This window comes from Ursus maritimus, unplaced genomic scaffold (assembly GCF_017311325.1).
Source record: "Ursus maritimus isolate PB19 unplaced genomic scaffold, ASM1731132v1 scaffold_7, whole genome shotgun sequence".
Classification (NCBI taxonomy): domain Eukaryota; kingdom Metazoa; phylum Chordata; class Mammalia; order Carnivora; family Ursidae; genus Ursus; species Ursus maritimus.
Window position 1 is genome coordinate 23,906,532 of NW_024426885.1, and position 27,151 is coordinate 23,933,682.

A 27,151-nucleotide genomic window follows, 5' to 3' on the forward strand; every position below is an offset into this window, starting at 1 on the left:
AGTGAGACGGCGGCGGGGTGGGGGGGCAGTGCGTGTTCCCATCTGTTCCCTACTTGCATTCATTCGCAAGATCTGAGCGCTCCAGCAGCCGACAGCCTGCGGACCTGTGGAGAGCACCGGATTAGCAGACAGTAGACCCAGTTCCAGTCCTGGCTTTGCCGCAAATGACTCCAGGACCCGGGACAAGTCCCCAAGTGGCCTCTTCTGCTAAATGAGAGCCCACAGGGTCCCAGAGGGCCCTTTTAGATCCAACTTGCAGTGAGTCTAAAATTAAACATGAGTAAAAGTGAGCACATTAGACTAAGTGACCATCACCAACCGAACCCGAGCAGGTCACTGACCTCTTCATGCCAGACTCTGACCATTTGTAAATGGAATCATGATAGTACCAACATCCCAGGGTTGCTGGTGAAGTATTAAATGAGTCAATTCCCGGAAAACATTTAGAATAATTTGGGGCACATAGTTAACGCTCAAAAAATGCCATCTGCTTATCATTGTTACTGTATTATCAACACCACTGTCATTAATATGGCAGACACTTGTCACCTTTGGAAACAGAAATGAACATTAGCACAAGGAGGGATTTGTCTTACTTGCTCTCTGACACACGGCTTATTATGCACATTTTGTGAAGGGAGAAAGCCTGGCTGAGGGGGCAGCGAGCGGGTAGCCACGGAGGAGGAAGTGGGACGCAGCCGAGCCGGGGCACTGCCCGCTGTCACGATCGTGTCCTCACGCCTGGGCTGCCAAAGCACATTCCGACAGCACCTCCAGCTCCCTCTCCTGCAAGAGCAGGGCTGTGCATGCCTGGACAAGGACAGGGACGCTCCTGTGAACCTGCATCACCTCGTGCTGATGGAAGCCAGCCCGCGGCTGTGCCCCTGAGGAGGACGCTGCTCTCGGTTAAACCAGCAGAGCCAGTAGGTTAGAGGAAAGCATCCGCCTTCTGACCAAGGAACTGTAACTTCAGAAAAGAAGCTTCTAGCCTGGATGGAAGAGCTTAGCTGGCCAACAGGTGTCCTTAAAACCAAGAGCTATGGGGATCACACCTTCCAACGACTACCCAACTGGCTGTGCATGGAGCCCAAAGTCCAAGCATCGTCACATATTACAATGTAGCCCTCTGAGAGGCACTGTCCAAATGGTGGTCATCTGGGCAACCTGAACAGGAAGGAGCCTCAAAAACGGTAGGAGCTAACCTTGCCATTATACAGATAGGGAAATGGAGGCTCTGAGTGGGGTCTGGCTTATTTAAGAACACACAGTTACCCAGTGGCAGAGCCAGGACCAGAAAGCAGAGGTCTGCCTTCTATTCCTACTCTAAAGGTCTTTCCCTTCAGTGACCCCCCAGGTCCCTTTGCACTGCAGGACCTACTATGTGACTCGTTAGAGTCAAAGGGAAGTCTTTGTGAGCCACACTCCGCTTAGTTGATGCCTCACACAGGCCAAAAAGGCATCCCCGTGGGCCCTCAGTAAGAGCACCAAGTCTTATCCTTATCCTGTGACCCCTAAAGGCCACATTGCAAATATCAACTTCAAGGCTGGAGAACAACTTAGTACCCAGAATATGGCACAGGAGGCCGGCTGGATGCAAGGAACGGACATGGATTTGGGACAGCCCGCCAGGCCCCACACTCCAAGCTCCGCGTCCTAGCCCATCTAAAACATTTCAGAATACAAATTTTCATATGAAAATATGCAGAGAAAATCAGGAAATGACGACAGTGATGTCAAGCTGCACCGGGCCCTCATTCCCACAGGCCCACAGTCACCTGGGGCACATGAGTAGAAGCCCCTTTCCCAAGCGGCCACCGCAGTTCCCGCCAAGCCGACATCCCTCACCGGCAGTCCCTGCCCAAGCAGACTGCACATCTCTAAAAGCAGAAAACTCCCTTCCAAAAGACTTATCTCAGAGCTAGTCACTTAACAGATTGCTAAACAGCCTGACATTATCTCTCCGCATTCTCCACTTATGATTGCTACTGCTCTGCTTCCGTGTAAGACACTTTAATACCAGTGAACTGAAAGTGTACCACCCCAAGGACTTCCCTGATCCCCCAACAGTCGCAGGAGACACAGTCAGGGAACACAGGACGCCAGTAGCTTCACATCCTGTGTTTTGTTTTGTTTCGAGGTGTCCCCGTGTGTCACGGGGCTCAGGGTGATGCTGCCGCATTAGGAGAACGCTATGGGAATAACCAAGCTCCAACCACATTCACAATGCCTCGCTAACAGCCTGACAGAGGTGGCTTCTTGTCAGAGAAATCCGACTGGGGGTTCCCAGGCAGGGGAGCCTGGAAGTAATTATCCTCCTCAATGGTAAATCAATTAGGAAGGGAAGATCTAACACTCCCCTCCTCTTCCAAGAAACAGCGAATTCTCTAACACTGATGGGCAGAAAACCCCAAGCAGCAGACACTATTAGGGTGCTGACTGCACCCACCTGGTCCTTCTACCTGTGCCAGGGCGGCCAACCTATGGATCAGAGCAGACAGCGTGGCCTGTGTGGTCAGACAGAGGTGAGTGGGGATCCTGGGCCGCTCTTGCTAGCTACTTGACAAAAAGCAAGGGGCTCGGCTGTCCGAGCCTCAGTTTCCTCACCTGTCAGATGGGAATAAAAGTACCAGGCTCAGGGGATTAGGACTGAAACTTAGAAAAGGGGATAGAATTGAACTCAGCGCAGGGCTTGGGACTTGTGAGGAGCTCAATAAGAAGTCGTTACCCTATTCTGGTATCAGACCATACAGCCTCCCCACCCACAGCCCCCCCCCCCAAGAGGCACACCCACCTCTACTCTGCAGCAATTTAGCCTCATTCCCTGGCAGTCAGACCTTCCTATGCTCTCTGTCATTTCCAAAGGACTCTTTCCAAATCTGCAGGTGGCAGCCACTTTCGAGCCAGAGCAATCAGGCCATAGCATGCCTGCATCTCCTTATCCACCTAAAGATTTGTTCTCAAATAGGCTCCCGTAGGATCCAAACCCCTCTCTTGTTGGGGCACAAAGACATCAGCATGTTTGTATTGTACGAAGCACAGATCTGTTCAATGCAAGCTTGACCTTGGCGTGTGCCATTCTGCATGGACCAGAGGGCAAGCACCGGCTGACAGTTCTAGGAACCCAGAGACATTTGTCTCCTGTGAGCAGAAGAAGCTGTGAGAGGGAACTCAGAGCCCCACCCCCCCAGCAGAGCCCCTCCTCGGGGACACAAACCTCACACACACCTGCTTCTAGAACGAACACACTCTCTTCATGTCCAAAGTGCCAGGCTCAGACATCACCTGGGGAAGTGAGCTATTTGGCCAATGGCTGGAGAAAGGCAAACAGGGAGGGATGCAGAATTCACATCAAATACAATCAGGGCAGGTCACGGTCATTAAAATAATGCTGATGTCACGACATCATAGGAGAGTCTAGAACACCTTCAACTGGAGTAGCTCACAGTATTTCACACAATACTCTCACATAGGAAAGACCAGTAAATACAGCTAGTGCAAATCTCAACTTCCCTGATCTGGAAGGATGTATCCTGATGAATTTGTCATTCATTCCCCTCACCAACTGGAAAGTTGTTGCAGACTCCCCATTTACAAGTAATACAGCCTTGAGGTAATCAACACAGAGCCATTTTCTTATCTTACCTGCCTTCTGAAGTGGCTGGGAGGATTGGAGGTTATACAGATTAAGCTCCTAAAAGACAGCTGAGCATAGTAGGTGCTCAATTAATGCTAAGACTATTACTGGTAGAAGGATATACACATGCTAACACTTCTACTTTCAATGTAATGGTTTATTGGCTATCTGTATTTGAAGCTTTTATGTTGTCAAAAAAGCATTAGAAAACCAACTACTATGTAAATACAAGCACAATCTACTGTTTGCCAGGGGCCACAGATCTCTGATGTCCTCACAGCCTCCAAGGAAAGTAGTGGCCATCTGTTAAATAAATAACTCATTAAGTAAAAAGCAAGTGTTTCCACAAGATTAACTGAAAACCTGCTGGATTTTTCACTGGCTGTCGATGAACACGGCAGCTACAGATAATTTGGGTGCTGGAGGATCAGAAGATCTTGAATAATGTGAGCGGAGATGAGAATCCAGAGACCACAGGTTTAAACTTTAAGACATAGTTAACAAAGAAACGAAAAAGTTGAATTACAAGGTCATAATGACCCAGAGCACTAAGCAATAAAGAAGCAAATCAGAGTATATTCATTTGTATCTGTCCTTTTGCGTAAGTGGCTGGATAAGGGTAGTTCTAGTAAACTGAATATTCTGGTTAAAAGAAAAGTCACTATGTAGAGTATTTGTGAATTTTCAGCATCCAGAGCCTCAGAAGACAATCAAAAACATTTACCATAAAATGAAAGAGAATCTAGTTTCATCTTCCCTTGGATGATTCAGAAAGCACTTCAGGATCACACAGTCTCTTTATGAATTAATTTCTACTGCTAATAAAGAAAATAAATAAAACCACAGCAATAGCCTGCCATTTGTCTTTCCCCAAGCTGAGTGAGGAAAATATCTATGCTTTTAACTTTCTGGGTAGCAGTGACTCTTAAGTGGGAGTTAACTGTGCTTTGATGGCATTTCTCAGAGAAGACAGACAAAATAGGCTGAACTTTGGTTAAGTGGGAATTAATTCCCATGAAAAACTGCTCTAGAGAGCCCATGGTGTGGATATCACCTCTAGGCAGGAGAAACGGAGACAGAATTTCTGCACCAGTGGTCTCTAAATCCCAGCTTTCTGTTCTTTCTGACCCTCAGTATCTGTGTTAACCAACCCTTTGTTTCTGCGCTTTTTTTAAGATTTCATTTATTTATTTTAGAAAGAGATAGAAAGTGGGGAGAGAGGCAGAGAGAGAGGGACAAGCAAACTCTGTACTGAGTGCAGAGCCTGACGCCAGGCTTGATCTCATGATCCCTGAGATCAGGATCTGAAACCAAGAGTCAGACGCCTAACTGAATGAGCTACCCAGACAACCCTCCCGCACTTCTAATCGCCTCTAGGTTGTACCAAGGAGAGATAAAGAAGTCAGGGGTAGAGAAAAACAGCAAAAGATCAAATGAGACATCATTATGAGTAGAAGCCCAGCAGGAAACAGACAGGATAGATTACCACCAAAATGGATGCCAACAGGTGTGACCCTTTACATCTCACTTGGGAGAAAGATGGCTGACCTATCAACTACAAGAAAATACGATTAACTCTGTGTGGTCATAGGTCAAAGATCAGCACTGACTGACATCTGCCACATGTCAAAAACCTGCTTCTTCCACAGTGCGGACACCCCAAGATGTGATTCCATCCAACCCCAAGTCACTTGTGTAGGATGGAAAAAGCTTTATTCTGGGAGTCAGGAGATCAACTGGCAACACTGCCACCAACCAGCTGAGTGACATGGGTGGACGTCTATCCTCTGTGGACCTCAGCTTCCTTCTTAACGAAGGGGGCAGGGCAGAGGAAGGATTGAGACAGACCATTGCTGATTGCATTCAGTCCAGGTTTATCATGGGCCCATCATGGACGTGGCACCTAGCTTTCCTCTGGGTCAAGAAGCAACTGCCTCAAGCTTCCAATACAGGACTAGACTGTACATCGTAAACTACCAGGCTGTGATTGTACAGGAGGAAAAGGTGCAAAGGACGGTCTGGAGCAAAGATATCTGGACTGAGAATCAAGAGTCCTGACCTCTCACCTGGCTCTGTGGGCTTTTTTTGGCTTCTGTTTTCTCATCTGTAAAATGAGGTTATTGGTACAGATAAAGGATTCTTAACTGAGACTCCATGGACATCCCAGGTCCATGGGTGGGATCCCAGCTGTTCACAAACTGCTAAAAACTATTTTCCAGTTTTGTGGGCAGGAGCATGTTTCCAAAGAAGAGACCTAGAGCGTTACTCACTTTTGCAAAAGCACTGAAGTTCAGAAACTAATAATAATTGCTCATATAGATAAAATCGATGATCCCTTCCAGCTCTGACGTTCAACAAGTCACATGACAAAACTGAGAACTATGGAGATGACAGCACTTTGGGACAAAGAAAAGAGAAACTACTCCACCAAAGCCAGTAACAGGTGCACAAACAGCCATCCTGATGATCACCTGGGTTTTGGCACTTGACCGGTGGGCATAGTCTCAGGTCTGGGGCCTCCTAGCTAGTTCACGGGGCACCATCATCAACGCTGAACCAGGAGTCACACATTCTATTTCCTCCCTTTGCTGGGGATTAGGGGTGTCAGAGAAGGGAGTGAGAAGAGAGGGGGCTGTGAGCGCTCCTGCTATGGGACTGAGTCAAAGCTGTTCTTCGAGCGGCATAAATCATCATCATCCCAGCTTGGCCTCCACCAGGTTGGACTCAGACGTCAGGGACATCTGCACATTGGGCTGAAGCTCACCTCTGCATTTATTCTCACAAAAGAAAGGGCTGGAAACCTACAGGGGAATGCAAATCAGATCGCAAGACGAAAGCTAGGGAGTACCATTGTCAGACTTTGAGAAACACTGAAATGGCCTTTTAGATTCCTGGTGTATTTCTAAGGGCTAGGCCTGCCTAAGTTTCTAAACAGCAGTGCCTTCCTGGCTGCAGAAAGATCACCCACCCCAGAGCCAACATATTATACAATATTTATTTTCTAAAACGGTCCATCATTGCATGGACTCCCAGGCCCCTCCAACCAGTGGGCCTCCATGACCACGGTCTGGTCTTCTATGATTTCCTGCACATCCTGGCTATTAAGTCAGTTGGAAAGTCAGAGAACAGAGGAGCCAGCAGAGCCGGTCTGCTCTCCCTTCCCCAGCAGGAGTTCAAGGTCAAGCAGGTGAATCCAGGACCTACCTATCCTTCCCTTGGCAGAAACAGACTCCCTGTTTACAAGGAGCTCTCTGAACACAGAGCAGCAAGAGGGAGGCTGGAAGAACTCCACTCCAGAGACAAGCAGAGCCACTCTTAAATCACAGATCTTTTACTTACCACTGTCTGCCTTCGGGCTAGAAAATTACTTAATCTCTCTGATCTTCAATTTCTTCATCTGTATAATGGGGACAACAGTAACTTCTAGCCCACAGATTCACTGTGAGGGTAAATGGGATAAGGCATCCCTGGCACTAGTTACATCATTTTACTGTTGTTGTTGAAATTTGTTATTATTATCGTGACTACTCGTGTCAAAGCAGTTGGCAGAACTACAAGCAAGCTCTGTGATGCCCCTGGCCTAGAAAGCAGGCCCTCTCTAACGGAGTCCATGCCTACTGGTTTTCTTCTTCCTGCCCGGCCCCAGGAAGACTCACTACCGCATGGGGAGTGCTCAGGACCCCTGAGCCCTAGTCTTACCTTCCTTTTGTTGGTGGGATTGACGTAGAGGTAACTGAGGACAGTCTTCAAGCCCACTTTGTCATTCAGTTTCTCATAGGTTGTGCCATAATCCGTTGACCTGCAGGTAAGAGAGAAAGGAAGGGAGAGATCATTTTACCAAATGGGGATTGTGTTCAGAGGGGAGCCAAGCTCTCCTTCAACTTGCACCTTTGTTCCCAAATCACAGAAGTGATTCAGAGATAAAAGGCCCCACTAATTTTAGAAGAGCAATTAGACTAGTGCATCTGCTTACTACCTAAGCTCACCCCCCTTTGCTCCCGGCCTTTCTCAGAGACCTACTTTTCTGCCCTTTGTGAAGCTGTCTGTGAAAGTTGCTGCTGGAGACTGCCTGTCCACCTCCCCCGCTCCGAGTTCAGCCCAGGGTCCTCCATGTGGTGCTGCGGAGGGACACAATTTCCGGCCAGGAGCTGTGTGAGAGGCCAGACTGGCTCCTGAGGTCACCAGAGTCCAGCCAACCTGGGTGGAAGGAAGCCCTATATGCAAGAGCTTAAAAGGTCCGCCTTTCCATGGTGGAGGAAGGAGAGCGGGTGTCTAAGAGGGGGATCCCAGGAGCCAGCCTCGCCACCATGCTTTCTGCCTCACTCCGCAACCCCAGTCCACACGTAGCCCCCTCCCTTTTCAAACCACCGATAGCATCAGCTCTGCACCTTGTCTTTCCCCCATTGCCTTCTTTGGCTAGGTCACGAAACTTCTCCCACCCAGGCTTTAGAAAGTCTGAGCTCAGTTTAGTTTCCCTGTGGTCACCTGACCGCATGGCGGTGCCTGCATTCTGCCTCAGATCCCAGTGCCTGGCTCTGCCTGGGTGCTCCCCTAGGAACTAACGGCCTGCTGCTGCCTTTTCCCGGATTCTTCACCCACTTCCTCTCCAAAATCTGCTCCTGCCCTGGCCCACAGCTGTTTTACAAGCCTAGCAGCCAAGGCTTGTAGTGTGTGATGACCTTTAAGAATTATCCCCACCCCATCTAATGGAGCAAATCTCATGTCCCCACTCCCAGCTGAGATGCCCATCCTCACCTCTGTGAAGGCCTCACTAACCCTCTTCCCAGTCACCCTCACCCCCTCTCTGCCCTGGAATAAGTTTCCCCAGCCCACTGCATGCCCAAAGCACACTGCGCGTGCCTCCTTTTGGCTCTGTGATATCGTCGTGATGAGTTTCTTTAAGTTCTGGTCCCCTTAGCACAACGTCAGCTCCCAAAGGACAGCGTTCTCAGAGAACGCTATGGTGAGATGAAAGAACATGAACTTTGGGTGTTGCAAGATCTCAATTTCTTTTTTTTTAATTCTAATTATTTATTTAGCAGAGAGAGATTGCACAAGCAGGGGGAGCAGCAGAGGGAGAGGAGAAGCAGGCTCTCCGAGGAGCAGGTAGCCCGACCTGGGGCTCGATCCCAGGACCCTGGGATCATGACCTGAGCCGAAGGCAGCCACTTAACCGACAGAGCCCCCCAGGCGCCCCCCAAAATCTCAACTTCCTTGCTAGATCCGCAGCTCTCTGGTTGCATGACCACATGCAAGTCACTTAACCTGCTAGAGCCTCAGGCTTCTTAACTAAAATAATCAGGGAAATTTGATCTCACAAGGCATTTGTAAGGATGCAAAAATAAGACACATGGGAAACCTCCTGATAGGATGTAGGTATAATGAAATGTCAAAAAAATATAAATGTAAAAAGAAAAAGGACATTCACTTCTCCCTTCCCCAAAATGTACAGAACCAGGCTGTACACATCATACACACTCGGCATGTTTACTGAATAAACAAATAGCAGTATTTCAAATCCCTCCCTAGGCTACTGGCTCCACATGGTCAGTGTCTGTGGTAACTTTTAGAACCAACCCCCCCCCAAAGCGACTTCTTATCTTCTGTCTCCTGTCTACCTTTAAGCACAGGGAATCACTCCCAATCTTTCTTGTTGCCTTTATCTCTCAAACCCAGCTCGGTCTCCAAGTCTTAATGATTCTATCTCCTAAATAACTTGGACCCCTAGTCCTTCCATCTTCACGTCAATGCTGTGGCTCATGCATCATTATTTTTTGCAATAGTCCTGCAACAGGAGGCTTTTCCTCCAGCCTTCTCCACCTCCTGCCATCCCCCATGCTGTCAACAGGCTATATTTCAACCTTCGGGTCTCTCCACCTCATCCCTCGTAGTAATTACCCACTGCCTGCACATAATGAGGTTGTAGCTTCCAAGCTTAGTCTTGTCAAATATGGCTTTAGTCTTCAGTACTAGACTCATTTCCAGCCACCTGCTCCCTGCCCCTTTCCCTCCAGCTTCACCAAACTTTCCTGAATGTCCTGTGTTTTCACTGCCCTCCATTTCTATAAGTATCATTCCCTTTGTGTGAACTATCCCTGTGCTATTTCCTTGCTCGGGACATTTCTCTCCAACCTCTGACACCACCAATACCACCCTCCTGCCAGCTTTCCCACTGGGAAATTAATCACAATTTCCTTTGTATTCCCATATCACCTTGTATACATTTCTATGTTAGCATTCATCCTATCGTTTCAGTCATACTATTTTTATTCTAGGATTTCTTCCTTGACTATAGCTCCCTAAGGGCAAGAGCCATTTCTTGTAACAACCCCAATGCCTTGCACCCTGTCTGATGCAAAGTAAGTGCTCAATGTACTGGTTTGTATATTATTCCATTTTGCTTTATCTTCATAAGAATGAATGAATGGTCATTCATGTTCTTGGTTGATCGAGTTTTTGGCTTACTGCTAATGTCTGGTGGCCATTCAACACATAGTCACACCTAGAAAACACATCTCATCTTGTTGGATGCTGGCACATGTGGAAAAGTCTAGCAGCATCTGGTGCCAGGGAAGGATCTGTGGTTCACTCACACTAGCATTGAGGTTAAATGACCAATCACCCCAGGCTCCAATCCTCTCCAGGGCAGGGAAGGAGAAAGCCTAATCTCTAAAGGCAGTAAGTTGCATACTTTTAATGGTCCAAATAAAACATTTTATAGGATGAATCACTTCTTGGTTCTGTACTCTTGAAGGTATAAAGATAGCATGGTGTGAAGAAAGAACATTGAACCTGGAGTCTGGAAATCCAGACTCTAGAAGTGACTCTGAAACATATGCAAAGTGCTACCCTAGACAAGCCAATTCCCTACATCTGTTAAAGAAAAAAATCACCCCAACACCTGTTAAAATGGTAAGGCAGACTTCATTCAGGACAAAGGCAATACGTATAGAGACCACTGCAATGGGGTTTTCCAATGAGAGAGACTGAGCTCAACTCTGAATACAATGAAAAGCAAGGAATTTATAGCCAAAGAGAAGGGTGGGGGGGAGTGGATGGAATATTACTAGAGGGTAGAGTAATTCCTTTATAAACTGACCTGATGGGATTCTTACTGAAGGCAGGCCAGGGTGATGAGACATGGTAGGGGTGAGGAGACCAGTCAGATATTGAGGGGAGGGGATTCTGGCTAAACTGACTTAGCAGGATTCTTAGTAAAACTGGGCTTTTGAGGACACACCCAAGGGCAGAGCCTACTTCACAAAGAGCCCCAAGGGTCCTGACTAGAGTTTGGCCAATAAGAGCGTCTGTCAAGCCCTATTCTATCATCAAAACAAGAGGTTTAACTCCCCAAATCATAAGGCCCCGTCTGGATCTTAAATATCCTATGCCAGCAACATGGAGCTAAGCTGTTTTCCAACCAGCGGATTTTCCTCACTCCATACATAGCAAACATCTTACTTTTATAAAGAGCTAAATTCTCAGGGCTCCCTGCATGACTGATGTCACAACAAACTTCCTTCCAGAATCCAAATAAGCCTCATCAAAGGTAGTGTGCTTATAGCACCACACATGGTCTCTCTTTCCGTAGACTGCACTAAAGATTCGCAGAAACTCTGCTCTTCTCCAAGAGTGGCTGCTTCTCCCAGAGTGGGGACTTCCCTTCAAAGGCTTCTCCACGTGTTAGCTTCCTCTGCTCATTCAGGCTGATCAAAAAGGTCTCACTCACTGAGGACACCTCAAGAGGCCTGGACACCTGTGGGATGAAAGGTGCCCTGGAGTCCATCCTTTCCAGCATGGACGCTGCACACCACATTGACCACAGAGCTTGGGGGACCCCCTTTGCCTAGGGTGAGAGGCAGCTTGCAAGAGGCCTCAGCCCCATTGCCAGAGACAGCTGCACCCACGGAACTCACTTTGACAAGAAAGCAGACCATCCTCCACCTTGTCACTCCAGACCTCTCCACTGGGGTCACTTGGAGGAAACAAGCTCCTTTCTCCTATTTCAAAGCGAGCCTCTCAAATCTCAACACTAGGCTCCCAACACTGAAATGTCCAGAAAACCGGAAGCATCACACATATGCATCCCACACCTGTTATGAACCTGGCACGATGCTGGTTACCATTCTGAATCCCTCCGAACACACAGCGAACCTGGAAGGCAACAGGTGAGAGGCGCAAGGCCACAGCCTTTTGGCTTCTGTGCCCTGGCTCAGGTTACCCAAGTCCAGCAGGCTATTCCACTACATTCTCCTGCTCTTTCTTCCTGTCTTTTTAATGAATTATTTCCAGCACACAGAAAAATATGAGATGCCAATCATATCCCCACTACTAGATTTAACAGGTATTAATGTTCATAAGCAACATACAATCTTTCAGAGTTTTTCACATTTACGTAAGCCTTTTATACAGGACGTATGTCCTGCAGCTTGCTTATTTTGCCCAACATTCAAATTCTGGGATTTATCCATGTTGACACACCTAGCCATAATTCGTCCTTAAAAAAAATTATTTATTTGAGAGAGAGAGAGCTTGTGAGCAGGGGAAGGGGCAGGGGAAAAGAGGGAGAGAGAATCCCAAAGGGCAGAGGGAAAGGGAGAGAGAGAATCCCAAGCTCCCAAAATGGGGTTTGATCTCATGACCCCAAGACCTTGACCTGAGCCGAAATCAAGAGTCAGATACTTAACCAACTGAGCCACCCAGGTGCCCCAAATTCATCCATCTTTAACTGCTGTAGAGCATGACAGCTTATGAATAAACCACTGTCTATCCTTTCAACTGCTAATAAATATTTTGGGTTTTTTCCTTTAAAATTTGTGATAGTAAGCAGTGTTTCAATGAATATTCTTGTCCATGGCTTCTCACATATTTATGAAGAAAAGTTTCAGAGGAGAGACCCTGATGTGTAATTACTGCTACATACTCTATGCGTAACTTCTATTTTGCTGGTTGTTGACAAAATTTTCTCCAGGAAGGACGCAGACACTCCCTTACTCTCCAGCTCCAACAACTAAGTCCTTTATTCCCAGGGCCTATGTCCATAGCTTCTGACCAGTCTCATCCCAGCTATCTCTGATTCCAGAGTCCTGAATTGCAGAGCATCTGAACTCAGTTAGCATCTGGGCCCTGAATCCTGGCCCCACTAATGCTAACCCTGGTTTTCCCATCGGTACCATAGTGGGTCACCCATTCTATGTCTCCCTCCTGCTTGTTATCTAGCTGGGCCTCCCAGTTGCCAACCACTCACCTACTCCCCAGGTACCCAATGCTGACTGGCAGGCTGGATGCCCTGCATCTTCAACTTCTGAGATGTAATCGGGTTTATGTCTGGACCTGACTCTCGGCCTGAACCCCACAACTATGCAGGCACTCTTGTCCTATCCTGATAGTCCTCCAGAAGAGCTCTATGTGGGCTGGCACGTTCCAGGAGAACATCCCAGCCTCATCTGCTGTAACCCTGGTTGTTCGCCTAGGCCACTCTCTCCATGACAGCTTCCAGAGTTGAGTTGAGAATACGGTATACTTTTATCCACCCAGCAAGCTCCCACTCTTCTAGTGAGCTTCTGGGGGAAAGGCTGGTGGCAACAAGCATATGGGCTGCTATTTTAAAAGTAAAAGAACAGAAAAGAAAAACTTTCTGCCAACGCAGCCAAGTCAGCTTCCCAGTAGAGATGAGCCGTAACTCAACACCTCCCGTTCCAATGCCATGTTCCTGCCAGAGGTGAGAGGACTCTGGAAGGCACTCTGCCAGTTCTCACCGGCCCTCCAGATGTTTGGGATCCAGTGGGCACACTGCTTCCCCTACCCAGCCAGCTGCCTTCCCTTGTTCACCACCCAGTTCCTCAGCCCCCTCCTCCTTCCCTCTGCAACCCTTGCCCAGGATTCTGCAAAACAAAGTTGCAGGGACACCACAAGTCTTTCACTCCTGGATTCTCTTCTCAGTCTCTCATCTCCTCCATGGACTCCTTTCTCTGTGAGGTCATCCAAATTCAGCAATCACAGGCTTCATTGTTCCTTTTCCTATTAGCAAGTTTATTTTGTTTTGTTCATTTCTTCACATACACCTATTATCGATTGTGGCACCTGCCACGTGCCAGTCACTGGGCTCTGCTTCCCCTTTCGGACACCGTGTCATTCCAGCTCAGGTTAGCAAACTTTTTTTCTGGAAAAGGACCAGAGAGTACATATTTTAGGTTTCCCTGATCTCTGTCACAACCACTCAACTCTGCCCTTTAGCTCCAAAAGAGCCAAACATGGTATGTCCATGCATGGGTGTGGCTGGGTCCTGATACAACTGAATTTACAAAAACAGGCAGTGTGTAATTTGGCGGCCCCTGCTCCAGCTGATCAAAGCATCAGCCCATACCATCCCCACCACCAGCCTGACTCCCACCCTGTTTCTGTCTCTGAGACAACTTCCCAAGCTTCCTGCCAGGGCTGCAGATGCCCTAACTCACCCTTCCCAGCCTGGTTGCCACATCAGGTCAAATGCCTGCCTGAGCGCCGCATTCAAGCCCTCACTGTCCGCCCCGCCTACCTTCCATTTCCCACTCTCCCAGTGAGGGATGGCTGGCAACAGTCCAGACTTCCCCCTTTTCTGACTCTCAGCTCTCTTCGTACTGATTACATGGTGGGGACTTTTCCTACAATTTCAGCCCACACCCTCCTCTTCATTTGTTATCAACGGCCCCTTGGAGTCCCTATTTATTCTCCAAATGGGCAAATTTTCTTTTCAGCCATTGCTAAAAGCTCCTTAAAAGAGAAATAACAAATGACATTCTCTTGAATCTCTGACAGTGCAGAGCACAGTTCTAAGAAGACAAAACAAGGGAGACGGGACGGGGGCAAAGCCAACTAGACACAGAGCTGGAAGAACTAGCCATGTTCTGCTCCGCCAATGCTCAGCTCAGACAATACAGTGGCTGTTGTGTCAATGAAGAGGAGTGAGATACCTAGTCTAGGATCTGATAAAAGCCCTTGTGCCATAAATGCTACGACTCTCATTTGTATGAATGTCCCAGATTGTATTTTCTCAACGGCAGTCACCTCGTTTTCTTTTCCTTGATTTACACTCCTTACACTAACGGGGGGTAAGGCATGTGAATGTCCAATAAATCATTAAAGAATCTCTGGCCACTGTTTCAATTTGCTACCATGAAAGTACAAGATGGCCCAGCTGCCTGGAAAATCAGAAGACAGAACCAAGCTTCAAAGTGGCATGCCTTGGGGAAGCACCCACCAGCCACTCCCCCTGAGTATGTTCCAGTGAACTACACTGAGGATAGTCAACAATCAAAAGCCACAGGCAATTAGGGGCTCTGGTGTGTGGTGAACCACAGAGCATTCTAGGGTCAAGGTCAGGAGTTTCCACAGCACAGCTCCAGACCAATGGCTGCCCAGAGAGTCTTTATGATTGAAATGGGAAAACCAGTGATGCTCCCCTCTGGCCTGTTCCACTTCTCATCTTAAGGCCCATGTGCTCCAAGCCATATTAATTTGGATCTTTGCAATGGCAGGAGCCCAGCTTGACCGCAAGTAACTAGCCATATAACTAATTTCAGACCTCAAGCCAAGAGCAAGTGATTTAAATAGCTTCACTCTCCAAGCGGGTATTGGTCCCATCCTCCATTTAGAAAAAACCACAGGCAGGCCAATGCCAAGGCAGAAGCGCACAAAGCTCTGGGTGACCTCTCTGTGTCATCTGGCTCCTCGGCTGCATTACCTGGTCTCACAGAGAGGCACAATGACATGGATAATTAACCCATCTCTATGTCCTCCTGCCCCGGCTATTTCAAGGAGAGCCACCACTGGGTTTCAAATACAGAAAACTGGGGGTCAGCTGACCCTGAAGACCAGATCATGCAGGATCCATGGCTTATATCAGATAAAATGGACATCCAACAGCAGCTCCATCCCAGCACAGATCTAGGAGGGAAGGCTGGGAGTGTGGGGTTGGCCCAACATTCAGATCCTTGGTCTTTCTCATTGTGGGAGCACTTTGGTCCTCACTGAAGAACCTCAGTTCAGACACTAAGGTTGTTGGGTTGTTATTGTGAGGATTCAAAAGGACAATCTCAATCCTATCACAGCCAAGAGGCCTGTTTGTGTCATACAGGTAAGGACAGGAAAGAAGTCCTCCAGAGAAAAAAAAAAAAGCATGAGAAGACCCCCACAAAGGTGTGACATCCCATAATTCACTGCACCTTTGTTCATGTGATCATAATGAAATGGCAATCATTAGGAGAAAGACTCAATAAGACACAGTGTGTTTTACAACACACACACACACACACATATACACAGACACACACTGTATAACGACATTAAGGAATATGGTAGATCTGAAAATTACTGCCCTAGAAAAGTCCCTAACATATGACTACATGCAAAGGGTTACTGAACAATCATGTATTAAATACACAAATGGTACAGCCAGACGAAATAAAATATATTTCCATTAAGTTTCTAAGTGTGTACACAGTATATTTTAAACATTCTAGAGCAAAACACAAATAACTAGTAATAGAAGTTAACTCTGGGTAAAAGACTGGGGTGGTGTCCTTGGATACAGGAACAGGAGTCTTTTTGTAATGTTGCAAAGTTTTAAAATAAAAAGGTATCCATGTATCACTCCTATAGGTAAAAATAACTGCAATAAAGTGATTTGTTACTGAGTGGTTACAATGTAGATAGTAAATTGACACATCTGTAGAGGAACCCTATTATAGATAATCATTTGCATTCAAAAAGACAGCCCAACATAATCATAAGAGGATTCATTTCAGAGTCAAGCAGATTTGGTTTCAAATCCAGCCTGCGGAACCTCAGGCTAATTACATAAGTCTCGTGTTTCCTATCGACTCCATGAGAATATAAATACTGCCTTCATAGGATTACTGTGAAGCTTCAATAGCCCTAATATCACAGAGCTCACTTCACCGTCAGCTGTTGGGAGCCCCCATGGTAGAACAATAATCGCTGGAGGAGAAACTGTCCTGTCCAGTTCTGAGCAAACAGCCGCCGAGTTGTAGTTACACAGTCACCAGCGGACGGCAAATGCCATCCCATTCCCATCAAATCCGCAGTAAGCTACCAAAAGGCACGAGAGAAGATGGAGGGGTTGCTACACATCATCAGAGATAGCCTCCAGCAGGTGGCCAATGCTTGCAAATTAAAGTCTAGGGAAAACAGAATCAACTTTTTTTTTTCTACTAAGTTTTCCTGGGGAAAAAAATAATGAGGCATGAACTAGAAGGTGCTGGGCAGTTTTAGCAAGGCATCCCTGTCTGGGGAGTAGATATTTACCACTTCCCTTTAAAATTACATGCAGCCGGTTGGGTCCCTATGACATGTGAGCAATTATGTCTGTTCGTGCACTTCCAGAAACCACCAGGATAAAATGTGTAGCTGCCTAATGGAGAAATGTGAGCTGATGGCGAGCCTCTGGACCACCCCACGACCCTAGACAAGTTCAATTCTGGGTCCCCTTCATTTGTAAATCGTTTTCTTCTCAGGGATAAACACAATGCCCTTGTATGTGGTGAGCACTCAGTGCAGTCATTAGTTACTGTCAATTAACGGGAGTCTGTTCCTCCCAGGAGCAGTCAGCCCTGTAAAGAAGAGAGCCTGTCCCTTTGCTGTATCCTCCTCCAAGAAGCCTCTCATCTCTCCCGTCTCTGGTTTCCTAGCACCCCTTCTCTGTGTCGCTCTCAGGGAGCACCGCACCTGCTCTCTGGGGACAGACATCTCCTCTCTTCTGCTGTTGTTTCATGTCATTATTTAACTTTTTCTGCATGAGGCTTCATTCTCCAGACAGAATAAGTTCTCTGAGGTCAAGGAACTCCCTTGGATGTCTCTTTTAACCCCTAAAGCGTGCTGAATAACGCCATGCAGGGTAGATACTCAAACTGAGCAAATATGTTCCAGGAACTGAAATAGTCACATTCAAACATTCCATTTTGACTGTGAAAATGTTCTGCTGTCAGAGACTAAGAACAAAGCAGATGTTCCCTCACGCAGGGCTGGCTCTACCAGTTATCCTGCCGGTCATTCAGGGGAAAAAGACGACGAAAGTCTTCCAACACCAGATATCTCCCAACACAGGAAAGAAGAGGAAATTCTCAGATACCAAGGAGTGAATCCCAGCTCTTCTATTTAAGGCTATTATATCTTAATCACCACATTTCCTCATGGGCCCAGACACCCCTTCCTTTACAAGAATTATACACTGATAGCCACGCTCCCTCCATTGTGTCAGCTGCCCAACATTATTTCAATATTTGCCCAGTTGGGACTGACATTCCACATGCCAAATGCTCAAAACAAGAGACCAGAGCACTATAGGGCATGGAAAGCAGCCCCAGTTTATTTGTTTTTTTTTAAAGCTTTCCTTTTGAAAGTCTAAGTAAGAAAAGGCAACTCAGCTAGAAGTTGGGTTTATCCTCAAGTCACAGAGTCTTCCTTAAACCATCACTGTGGCCCCTTGCAAAATGCCCCCTCCTGAATCTGAGCTAGCTGTCACCTAAAGCCCAGGCGGCACGGGCTGACTCAGGAGATTGGTTCCTATGCCACACTCTCTGCTCTTCTTAAAAGATAAAAGTACTGAAAATTTATGGTAGAACATGAAATATAGAAAAGAGTAATGCACAACATAGACATCAATTGTAGCTACACCATATAGAGAAAACCTCAGTGAACATCTGGTGTGCTTTTTTCTCTAATTTATGTGCACGTATACGTTTCTAAAACTCGGGGGTCATTCTTTGTATATTGTTTGGTGTCCTCCTTTTTCATTTAACATAATATTTTAAGCATTCCCCCATGTTGTTAAATATTCTTCAAAAATCATTTTAAAAGCCTCATAACACTTCAATATAACAATGTATCACAATTTATGTTAACTCTCTTCTTGGCCAGTTGGTCGGTTTCGGGCCAAATTTTTACATGCTAGAACTTTAGTGTGCATCCTTGTACATAAATCCTCATGTGAATCTTTATTTGTTTCCTTAGAATAGATTTATGTAAGTGCAATTATTAGTTCAAAGGGGACAAGTGATCATTAAGGGTCTTGTTATAAACTGCCCTACAGAAACATTCCAGTCAATCTGCACCTCCACCGATAATAGACGGGAAGACAAGTTTCACTGCATAGTTGACAACATTGGGCATTACGATTCTAAATCTTCCAGACATATGTGTTCTAAGATACCAGAGGACATACATCTTGATACCAAAACACTGTGAAAGTATGAGACCTTGACTGCCTTTTCACACTGGAATACCATGCCTTTAACGATGGCTCTCCAATGTTTATGACTCAGGATTCCTTCAGACTTTTAAACATTATGGAGGACTGGACCTGAAGAGATTGAATTCACACATTACATCTGTATGTACTATATTAGAAACGACATTGGATAAAACTTTACACTTATTCACTCATTTTAAAGTAAGAACAATAAATCAGAAATACCACACTTTTATGGAAAACAACTACAGTTTCCAGAACAAAGACAATTTAGTGAGAAAAAGTGGCATTGCACACTTTTTTTGCAAAACTCTTCAATACTTGGCTTCATGGAAGACAACTGGATTTTCCTATGTATGTCTGCATTTAATCTGTTATGGAATTACTTGTATCACATAGATTCTAGGAAACCCCACAGCACACCAGTGAGAAAATGAGACTAAATTAAGGGCAAAACACATTTTATTATTAGAAAAGAGTTTGATGTCATTTATCCCCTGGAAGGTCACGGACATCCCCCAGGAACTCCATGGCCACCCGTGGAGAGCCACAGCCCTGTGCCAAAGGACGACGGCCCAATCCCAAGAGGACCACAACACACAAAAAGATGTTTTATTTTTGTTTTTTTTTTAAACTAAAGTTATGGACTTCTTGCAAATCTCCTCTTCACACATTGTTCTTCTCTAGACCCTTGAAAGTTCAGCTCCAGCCTCCTGCAGAAAGCCTTCTTTCCCCCCCTGCCCTGGGATCTTGTCCTTCTCTGAGGCTCTTCTGCTTTTAGGTATCTACAGCACCGCCTGGCCTATACCCTCTGATTTTCATAGTAACTTGTCCCCATCCAAACTAGAAGCTTCTTGAGGTCACAAATCAAGCCTCTGGCACACACTTGGGCTTCATAAGTGACCTCTCAGAAGAGTGCCACCCTAAATCACTGTGGCATTTAGGTAAACTGTGCACAGGGCCTTATGCAAAACACTTTCTCTTGAAATATTTCATTCAATTCTCATGAAGTTCCTTTGACATAGGTTTTTTATCTTTTTCATAAAATGAAGAAATAGAGACTCAGAGAGGTGCAGTGGCTCAGTAAACAACGGTGTAGGAACAGGAATCAAGGTCAACTGATCCCAAGTCCCCTGGGCTCTACCCTAGTGTGTGGCTAGTTATTCAAGCAGTGGTAAGGGAGCTAACGCTTCACAAGGTATCCATGGTGGGGGGTGCACTGACTCAGCCTTTCAGGGGATCTCCAAAGGCACTGCGAACTAGGAGGCATTATGGGTATTAAAGAGGAGAGTGTTTGGAGTCAAAATTAGGCTGGAGGCCTTGCTCTCCCCACTTACTCTGACACTGCACACCTTGCCTTATCTCTCTGGGCCTCAGTTTCCCCATCTCTAATACTGGTATAACAACTGCCACCAGGCAGAGTTGTTGGGGACCCTCTGTTTAAAGTGAGAAATCTGCATAAAGCACAGTGCAAGAACCCGCTGAGTCCCCCGAAATCCTTCTGTTCCTTCCCAAGGCCATCTTTCCACCATTCCCCATTTCCCCTCGCAAAAACAAGAATGACTTCATGAAATGAAAGCAGAAACTTCCTATAGTCTGAGCAATTTATTGAACAGAAAAACATTTTATCCCAGACACCTGGATCTGGGATCTCTGGAACACAGAAGCTGCAGAAGCCCAGGCCAAAAGTATGGCTGGAAAGAGAGGACAGTGGTTTTTACAAAAAGACCTTCACTGCCAATTCCTGTGGCAGCCTGCAGGGCTCTTGGCTCTGGACCAAGCCACCAGAGCCCACCCCCCTCAACATGCAGAGACATTCGTCAGGCCCATGTCCACTCCAAGTCCCTGGAATTCAGCATCTTTGCTGAGATGGGTTGCTCCCATAGGGGGAAGGGTACTACTCAACTGGGCAAGTCAAGATGTGGAGAGGAGCCAGCGCCCTGATTAGGAGCAGAGTGTCTCTCAACACATTAACAAACACCAGGACTGGCAGCAACATGATGCTACTGAGTGTCTCCAGTGACTCAAACTTCAGCACTCAGCCAACACTGTAAGTTCTGGTCTATCAGGTTTCCAGAATCTTGTTGTTACAGACACTCCTTGTTTCAACCCAAAACAACACTTCACAGTTTGATTACTCTTCTCTTTTGTAAAATGAGAGGGTTGGAATCATTGATCTCAAAAGCCCCTGCCATCTCCAACCTTCTGTGCATCTGATCAAGATCCAAATGGCTTCTGGTTGCTTCCAAAATGCAGATCTATGCTCTAAGGATGCAAATGTGCCACTGAGGTCCTGCAAAATCTGCCTGAGTTAGAGCGTGTGCCTGAAGTAAGTGTTCAGCTTACCAAAGGTCTACCAGCCTATGGATCCCCTAATCTAGGCACCTACAGGACAGCAGTCTGAAAGACTCGTAGGGTCTTGGGGTGGCAAAACCAACTCTCATTAAATAACTAGAAATCAGGACATGAGTGAGTCCTGAAGGCCAAGGAATAAAGCCCAACACCTGAACCACCAGAAAATGACAGGTAAAATGATGCAGCACATAAGTGAAATTCTGATCAACTACTCTTCTGGAGAGATTAGAGGAGAAGGAGAAGCTTGGGGAAGGAGGGTGGTGATTAGGAAAAGGGTCAAAAATGCAATTAGATAAAACTCTGTGAGGACAAGGGCCCTAAGTCCCTAGTGTCCACTCCCTGGTACTTCAACTCCATTTTATTTTTTTAAAGATTTTATTTATTTATTTGAAAGAGATCGAGAGAGAGAGAGAGAAAAAGAGAAAGACAGAGAGAAAACATGAGCAGGAAGGAGAACCTGAAGGTGACTCTGGGCTGAGGACAGAGCCCAATGCAGGACTTGATCCTATACCTGGGTGATCATGACCTGAGCCAAAACCAAGAGTCAGACACTCAAACGACTGAGCCACTCAGGCGCCCCTCTGTTTTAATAAGTCATAAGAGATAAATGGGTAGGAAGCAGTTAGAACAGATGCAATTGGATAGCAGTATGGTTAAATGGCCAAGTTTCGGAGTCAGAGGCATGGTGGTTTCAAGGCCGGCTCCACACCCCTGACGGACCAGGTGATCGTCAGCAGGTCACTTAACCTCTGTGCACTTCAGTTTTCTCACCTATAAAAGAGGCAGAATTATCCAAGGCAACTACTGCGCAGGGTTGTTTGAGAGCTCAATGAGGAAATGCACACAAAGCACTTATCACAATGTCGGTATTACAGGTTCTTAAGAAAAGGTGGCCATTATTAACACAATGATGAGGACCACAGTGTTGAAGACAGAGACATTCATTAGTGCTAAAGGATCTCAGAGGAAAGGAAGAAGGACTTCATGGGAGAAGGGAGCCTTGAGGAAAAGGTGAAGTGTGGAAAGCCAATGCAAAATAAAGAGCACGTCCAAGGGCTTCGAACCTGAAACATGCACATTATTTTCAGAAGATCATTGGGAAATGGGGCAGGCCGGAAAGAAATGTTCTTATATAGGCATAAAGGGGTGTAAGTTTAGATTAGGAGAATAAGACCCTGTGAAGGGTCTTGAATATCTGCTGAAGAGCTTGAACTTTATCTACAAGCAATAGGGGCCCCAAAGGCTTTTGAATAAGGCAGGGACGTGATAGGAGCCTGTTTGGGAAGACTAATCTTTTGGTGAGGTATATGATGGATCAGTGAAGCATGTCCTCCTGGAGGTAGAAATACTTATTAGCAATCTGTCTCACTGGTCTGATGGCAGTAGGTTGTAAAAAATGAAATAGGGACACAGAGAAGAAACAGAATCTGTTTCCTGGACAGGGGGCAGAGATGAAGGAGAAGGGGCTGGTGGTGGTGACAAAGATTCCAAGCCACCTGAGAGCCTAAGAGAATCGTGTTGTCATTGGCAGAAATAAGAGTGGAGCTAACACCTCTGGCACAGATTATGAATGGGCTTTGAGAAAGAAGAAAAACATTTCTGGGCTGAGTTCCTTAAAATCAGAGCCTGCATCTAGGATTTGGAAGCTCAGAAAGTATTGAAGGAGTGTTTTTAGGCAAAAGCTATCTGAAGAGAAGAAGGTAAGACAGGCAAGGAGTAGCAGACCAGCAAGGAGGTGGTTCCAGGTAAAGCCTGGTCTAAGTTAAGCTTTTGCCCTGCAGATGGTGACCACTTCTCCCACAGCAGCTGATGGATGGGGTAAAGGGAATGTCAACCTAAGGCTTGACACATAACACTCAACAAATGTCTTCTATTATTATCATCAATTTTAGCATGAAGAAAATGGCAAGATGTCCAATGTAGCTCATGGATGAAAAGAGAACAACTCTGGGCAACTCCAGTTCTCTGCCCTTGTGCAACCTCTGTCCAGGAGTGTAATTCACTTCCCCTCTATTTCTTGATCTGCTTTGTGTAAACAGCAAAAAGCTAAGTAGTTGTCACTTTCTGGGTTTTCAACACTGGTCATGCAATGCATCAGAGGTGGAAATGCAAAGTTAGATGAGGCTTTCTAAAACGGTGGAAGAGATAGGCTGTTTCTATTTTAAACATTTGAATATGGATGGAAAAACTTGGCATGGATGCTCTATTTTTTGGGGCCCCTACCATTCACTGTTAGTTCATATAATCTGGTCTAAGAGCCTCTTTCCTGGCTGGAGCCTATCTGCAAGGGTACTCTAACGCTTCTGGGATTCTCTATGGCTATATTTTCCTTTTACATGGCAGGAATCTCCCTGAAAGGGCTGTGTAACTTTAATGTTAGTTTTAATGTTCCAAGCAAGCTGAACCATGTTTAAGAGCTGTATACAAAATCCCACAGTGGAGAATCACACCCAAATGCATATTTCCTCTGAAACATCAGATCTAACCTAAAACATGCTTTTAGTTTATAGAACGCTGCTGTTTCATTCTTTGACCCAGAAATCAATCAACAGATGTTACTATTGAGTGCTAATGGTATGAAGGGCACAATGCTAGACGCTGGAAAAACACAGCATATCTTGGGAATAGTAAATAGACATTCTGGCTAGAGAACAAAGGTAATGTAGGAGGAAAAGGAGTGGATATGCATTTCAGAGATCGTGGGCATTGAGGTAGCTAGCTGTCGTAGCAAACACCATCGACACTTAGTTACATTTCAGTGCCTTAACACTATGTTCGTGTATTTCTCACTCACATCATAGTGCAATATGGACCAGCAGGGAGGTAAGGGGCCAGAGGGGGCTCTGACTCGGGGCAATGATTCAGAGACCCAGGCTCCTTTGCGATCAAGGTTGTGCGATCTTACAGACCTTAGGAATTCTCAACTGAACTGGTGGAAGGAGAAATGAGTGAGCATGGGGAATGATGTAAGAAGTGTTTTTACCAGGTATGGAAGGGGCATCAATCACTTCTAGCCTCTTTCTCCAGCCAGAATTCAGTCCTGTGGTACATTTACATGAAAGAATGTAGTCTAGTTGTTTGTCCTGGACAAAGATAAAATAGGTGTAGTGAATACCTATCTATTTCATCCCTGCCACGGGAACATGACGGTGAAGTTTCAGAATTTTGAAATCAGCATTTCATCTTTTTACATAGAAGACTGACTAATTCATGACTTCCTGCTCCTAAGGAGATTCTGAGCTCACTTAAAACACCCTGAAACACATTCTACTCACCAAAGGAGCAGGAGTATAACTTGTTGGTTATCTCTTCTTTTGCCAAATATTTATGCAGCACCTATGACTTGGCTGACACTGTTCTAGGTGCTCAGAACCCCCCATTAAAGGAAAACAAACCAGGCAAGTGTCGGGCACTTCTTACCAGCCCAGGAATTTTTATTCTTATCCCAATATTTCCAATGAAGAAACTAGAGAATGAAAGTGGATCCCTATCTTACAACACACACACAAATCATATGCAAATAGATTAAAGAATTGAATTTAAGACCTGAATCCATAAAATTCCTAAAAGAAAATATAAGGGGTGTGCTCCTTGACATAGTCTTGGCAATGATGCTTTTAATTTTATACCAAAAGTGAAGTCAAAAAAAGCAAAAAATAAACAAGTAGGACTACATCAAGCTGAAAAATGTCTGCAGAGCAAAGGAAAGCAACAACAAAATGAAAAAGAAATTTATGAAAGGGAAAAAATATATGCAAATGATAAGGGGTTAACATCAAATATATACAGGGAACTCCTACAACTCAGTAGCACATAAGTCAATAAATAAATAAATATCCCAATCAAAATTAAGCAAAGGACCTGAATAAGCATTTTTCCAAAGAAGACACACGAACGGCCAACATGTACATGAAAAGGTGCTGAACACCATCAGTTACCAAATGCAAATCAGAACCACAGTGCGATATCAGCTCACACCTGAGAGGATGTCTATTATCAAGATGACAAGAGATAACAAATACTGGGGGGACGTGGAGAAACAGAAACCCTTCGGTGCCACTGGTGAGCATGAGACTGGTGCAGCCAGTATGGAAAACAGTATGGAGGTTCCTTAAAAAATTAAAAATAGAACTATCATAGGATCCAGCAATTTCACTTTCGGGTATACACCTCAAAGAACTGAAATCAGAATCCCAAAGGGGTGGGGCGCCTGGGTGGCACAGCGGTTAAGCGCCTGCCTTCGGCTCAGGGTGTGATCCCGGCGTTATGGGATCGAGCCCCATATCAGGCTCTTCCGCTATGAGCCTGCTTCTTCCTCTCCCGCTCCCCCTGCTTGTGTTCCCTCTCTCGCTGGCTGTCTCTCTCTCTGTCAAATAAATAAATAAAAATCTTTAAAAAAAAAAAAAAAGAATCCCAAAGGGGTATTCATTGTAGCGTTATTCACACAGCCAAGATACGGAAACAATCCAAATGCCCAATGAACAGATAAAGAAAATGTGGTCTCTATATACAAGGGGATATTATTCAGTTTTAAAAAAGAAGGAAATCCTGCCATTTCTGACAACAAGGATGAAACTGGAAGGCATTATGCTAAGTGATATAAGTCAGTCAGAGAAAAACACTGCCCAGTATCACTCACATGTAGAAACAAAGAAACAAAAATTTAATGCCAAACTCATAGAAACAGAGAATGGAAGAGTGGTTACCAGGGGCTGTAGGGTAGGGAAAAATAGGGAGAAGCTGGTAATAGGATACAAACATTCAGTTTGAAGGTGAATAAAATTTGAAGATCTAATCTATATTATGGTGACTATAGTTGATAATACTGTGCTGTGTAACTGAAATTCGGTAAAAGAGTACAACTTAAGAATTCCCACCACAAAATAAAAAATTTAAAAAATGGTAAAAGTGTGGAACAAATTAATCACCCAAGTAGAGGTTAAAAGCCTCTGCTTGAAATCTACATAGTTTTAGAAATCGATAGTGGTGATTATTGCACAACATGGTGGATGTACTTAATGCCAATGATTTATAACCTTAAATGGTTAAATTGATAAATTCTGTATTATGTATATTTTACCACAATGAAAAATGTTCATTAAAAAGAAGAAAGAGAAGAAAAGAAAAGAAAAGAAAACAAAAGAAGAAAAGAAAAGAAAAGAAAAGAAAAGAGAAAAGAAAAGGAAGAAACTGGGCTCAGAGAGGCCAAGTGACTTGCTCAAATTCACTATCTGGTAAGTAGCAAAGTGGGTATTTGAAACCAGTTTTGCTTTACTTCGGAACTCAAGTTCTTCTCTAGATGTCATACTAGCTCTCAATAGAACCCTTCTCTGACCCAAAGAGACAGGCAGATGCCTTCAATACGGGCCACTGCAACCCAATTCTAAACCAGCTTCTCGATGGTGCTAAGGAGGAGATGTGCAACCAAGGAGATTTAGCCCTCTACTTTCCGCCTCCACTAGAATGAGCCAGCCGGACTAAGTACGAGAAGTCAGTATGGGCTGCAGCTATCTGGGTGTGTGTTAAAGGCTGGTTGGCAGGCACGAGTGGGACTACCCCGGGCAACCTATTCCAATGCATGGGGACCAGAGCAGGACTTGCTCAAAGCACTGCATTCCCAGGACCACCCAACAATGGCTTCACCTGCAAGGAAGGCTATGCTCTTCACTCACAAGAGAAAGATGAAATTGTTTTCTCCCTAGCTTCCATCCCTGACCCTATCATACCATAGTTCACCAGACCAAAGAATAATGGGTGAGAGAAGCCATTAAGTCAGTTGTAGGGGAACAATACCAAAGAAATTAAAATCTTGGAATTTAATACAGCTTCCCAGAGTGAAAAATATATTTCCCTTAAAGAAAAGTAAATGAATAACTTCAACTATCTTGCCTTTTGAAGAATCTTACAGATTTTAG

General features: G+C 45.4%; 1 protein-coding gene across 1 annotated transcript in view; it reads right to left on the reverse strand.

The window, feature by feature from the left end:
- Positions 1–27,151, reverse strand: part of SORCS3 (sortilin related VPS10 domain containing receptor 3) — a 567,608-nt gene that overhangs the window by 313,063 nt on the left and 227,394 nt on the right. The window contains exon 3 of the mRNA XM_008686652.2: positions 7,334–7,433. Within this exon, the coding sequence (XP_008684874.2) occupies positions 7,334–7,433 (100 nt within the window). The remainder of the gene's footprint in view (positions 1–7,333; positions 7,434–27,151) is intronic.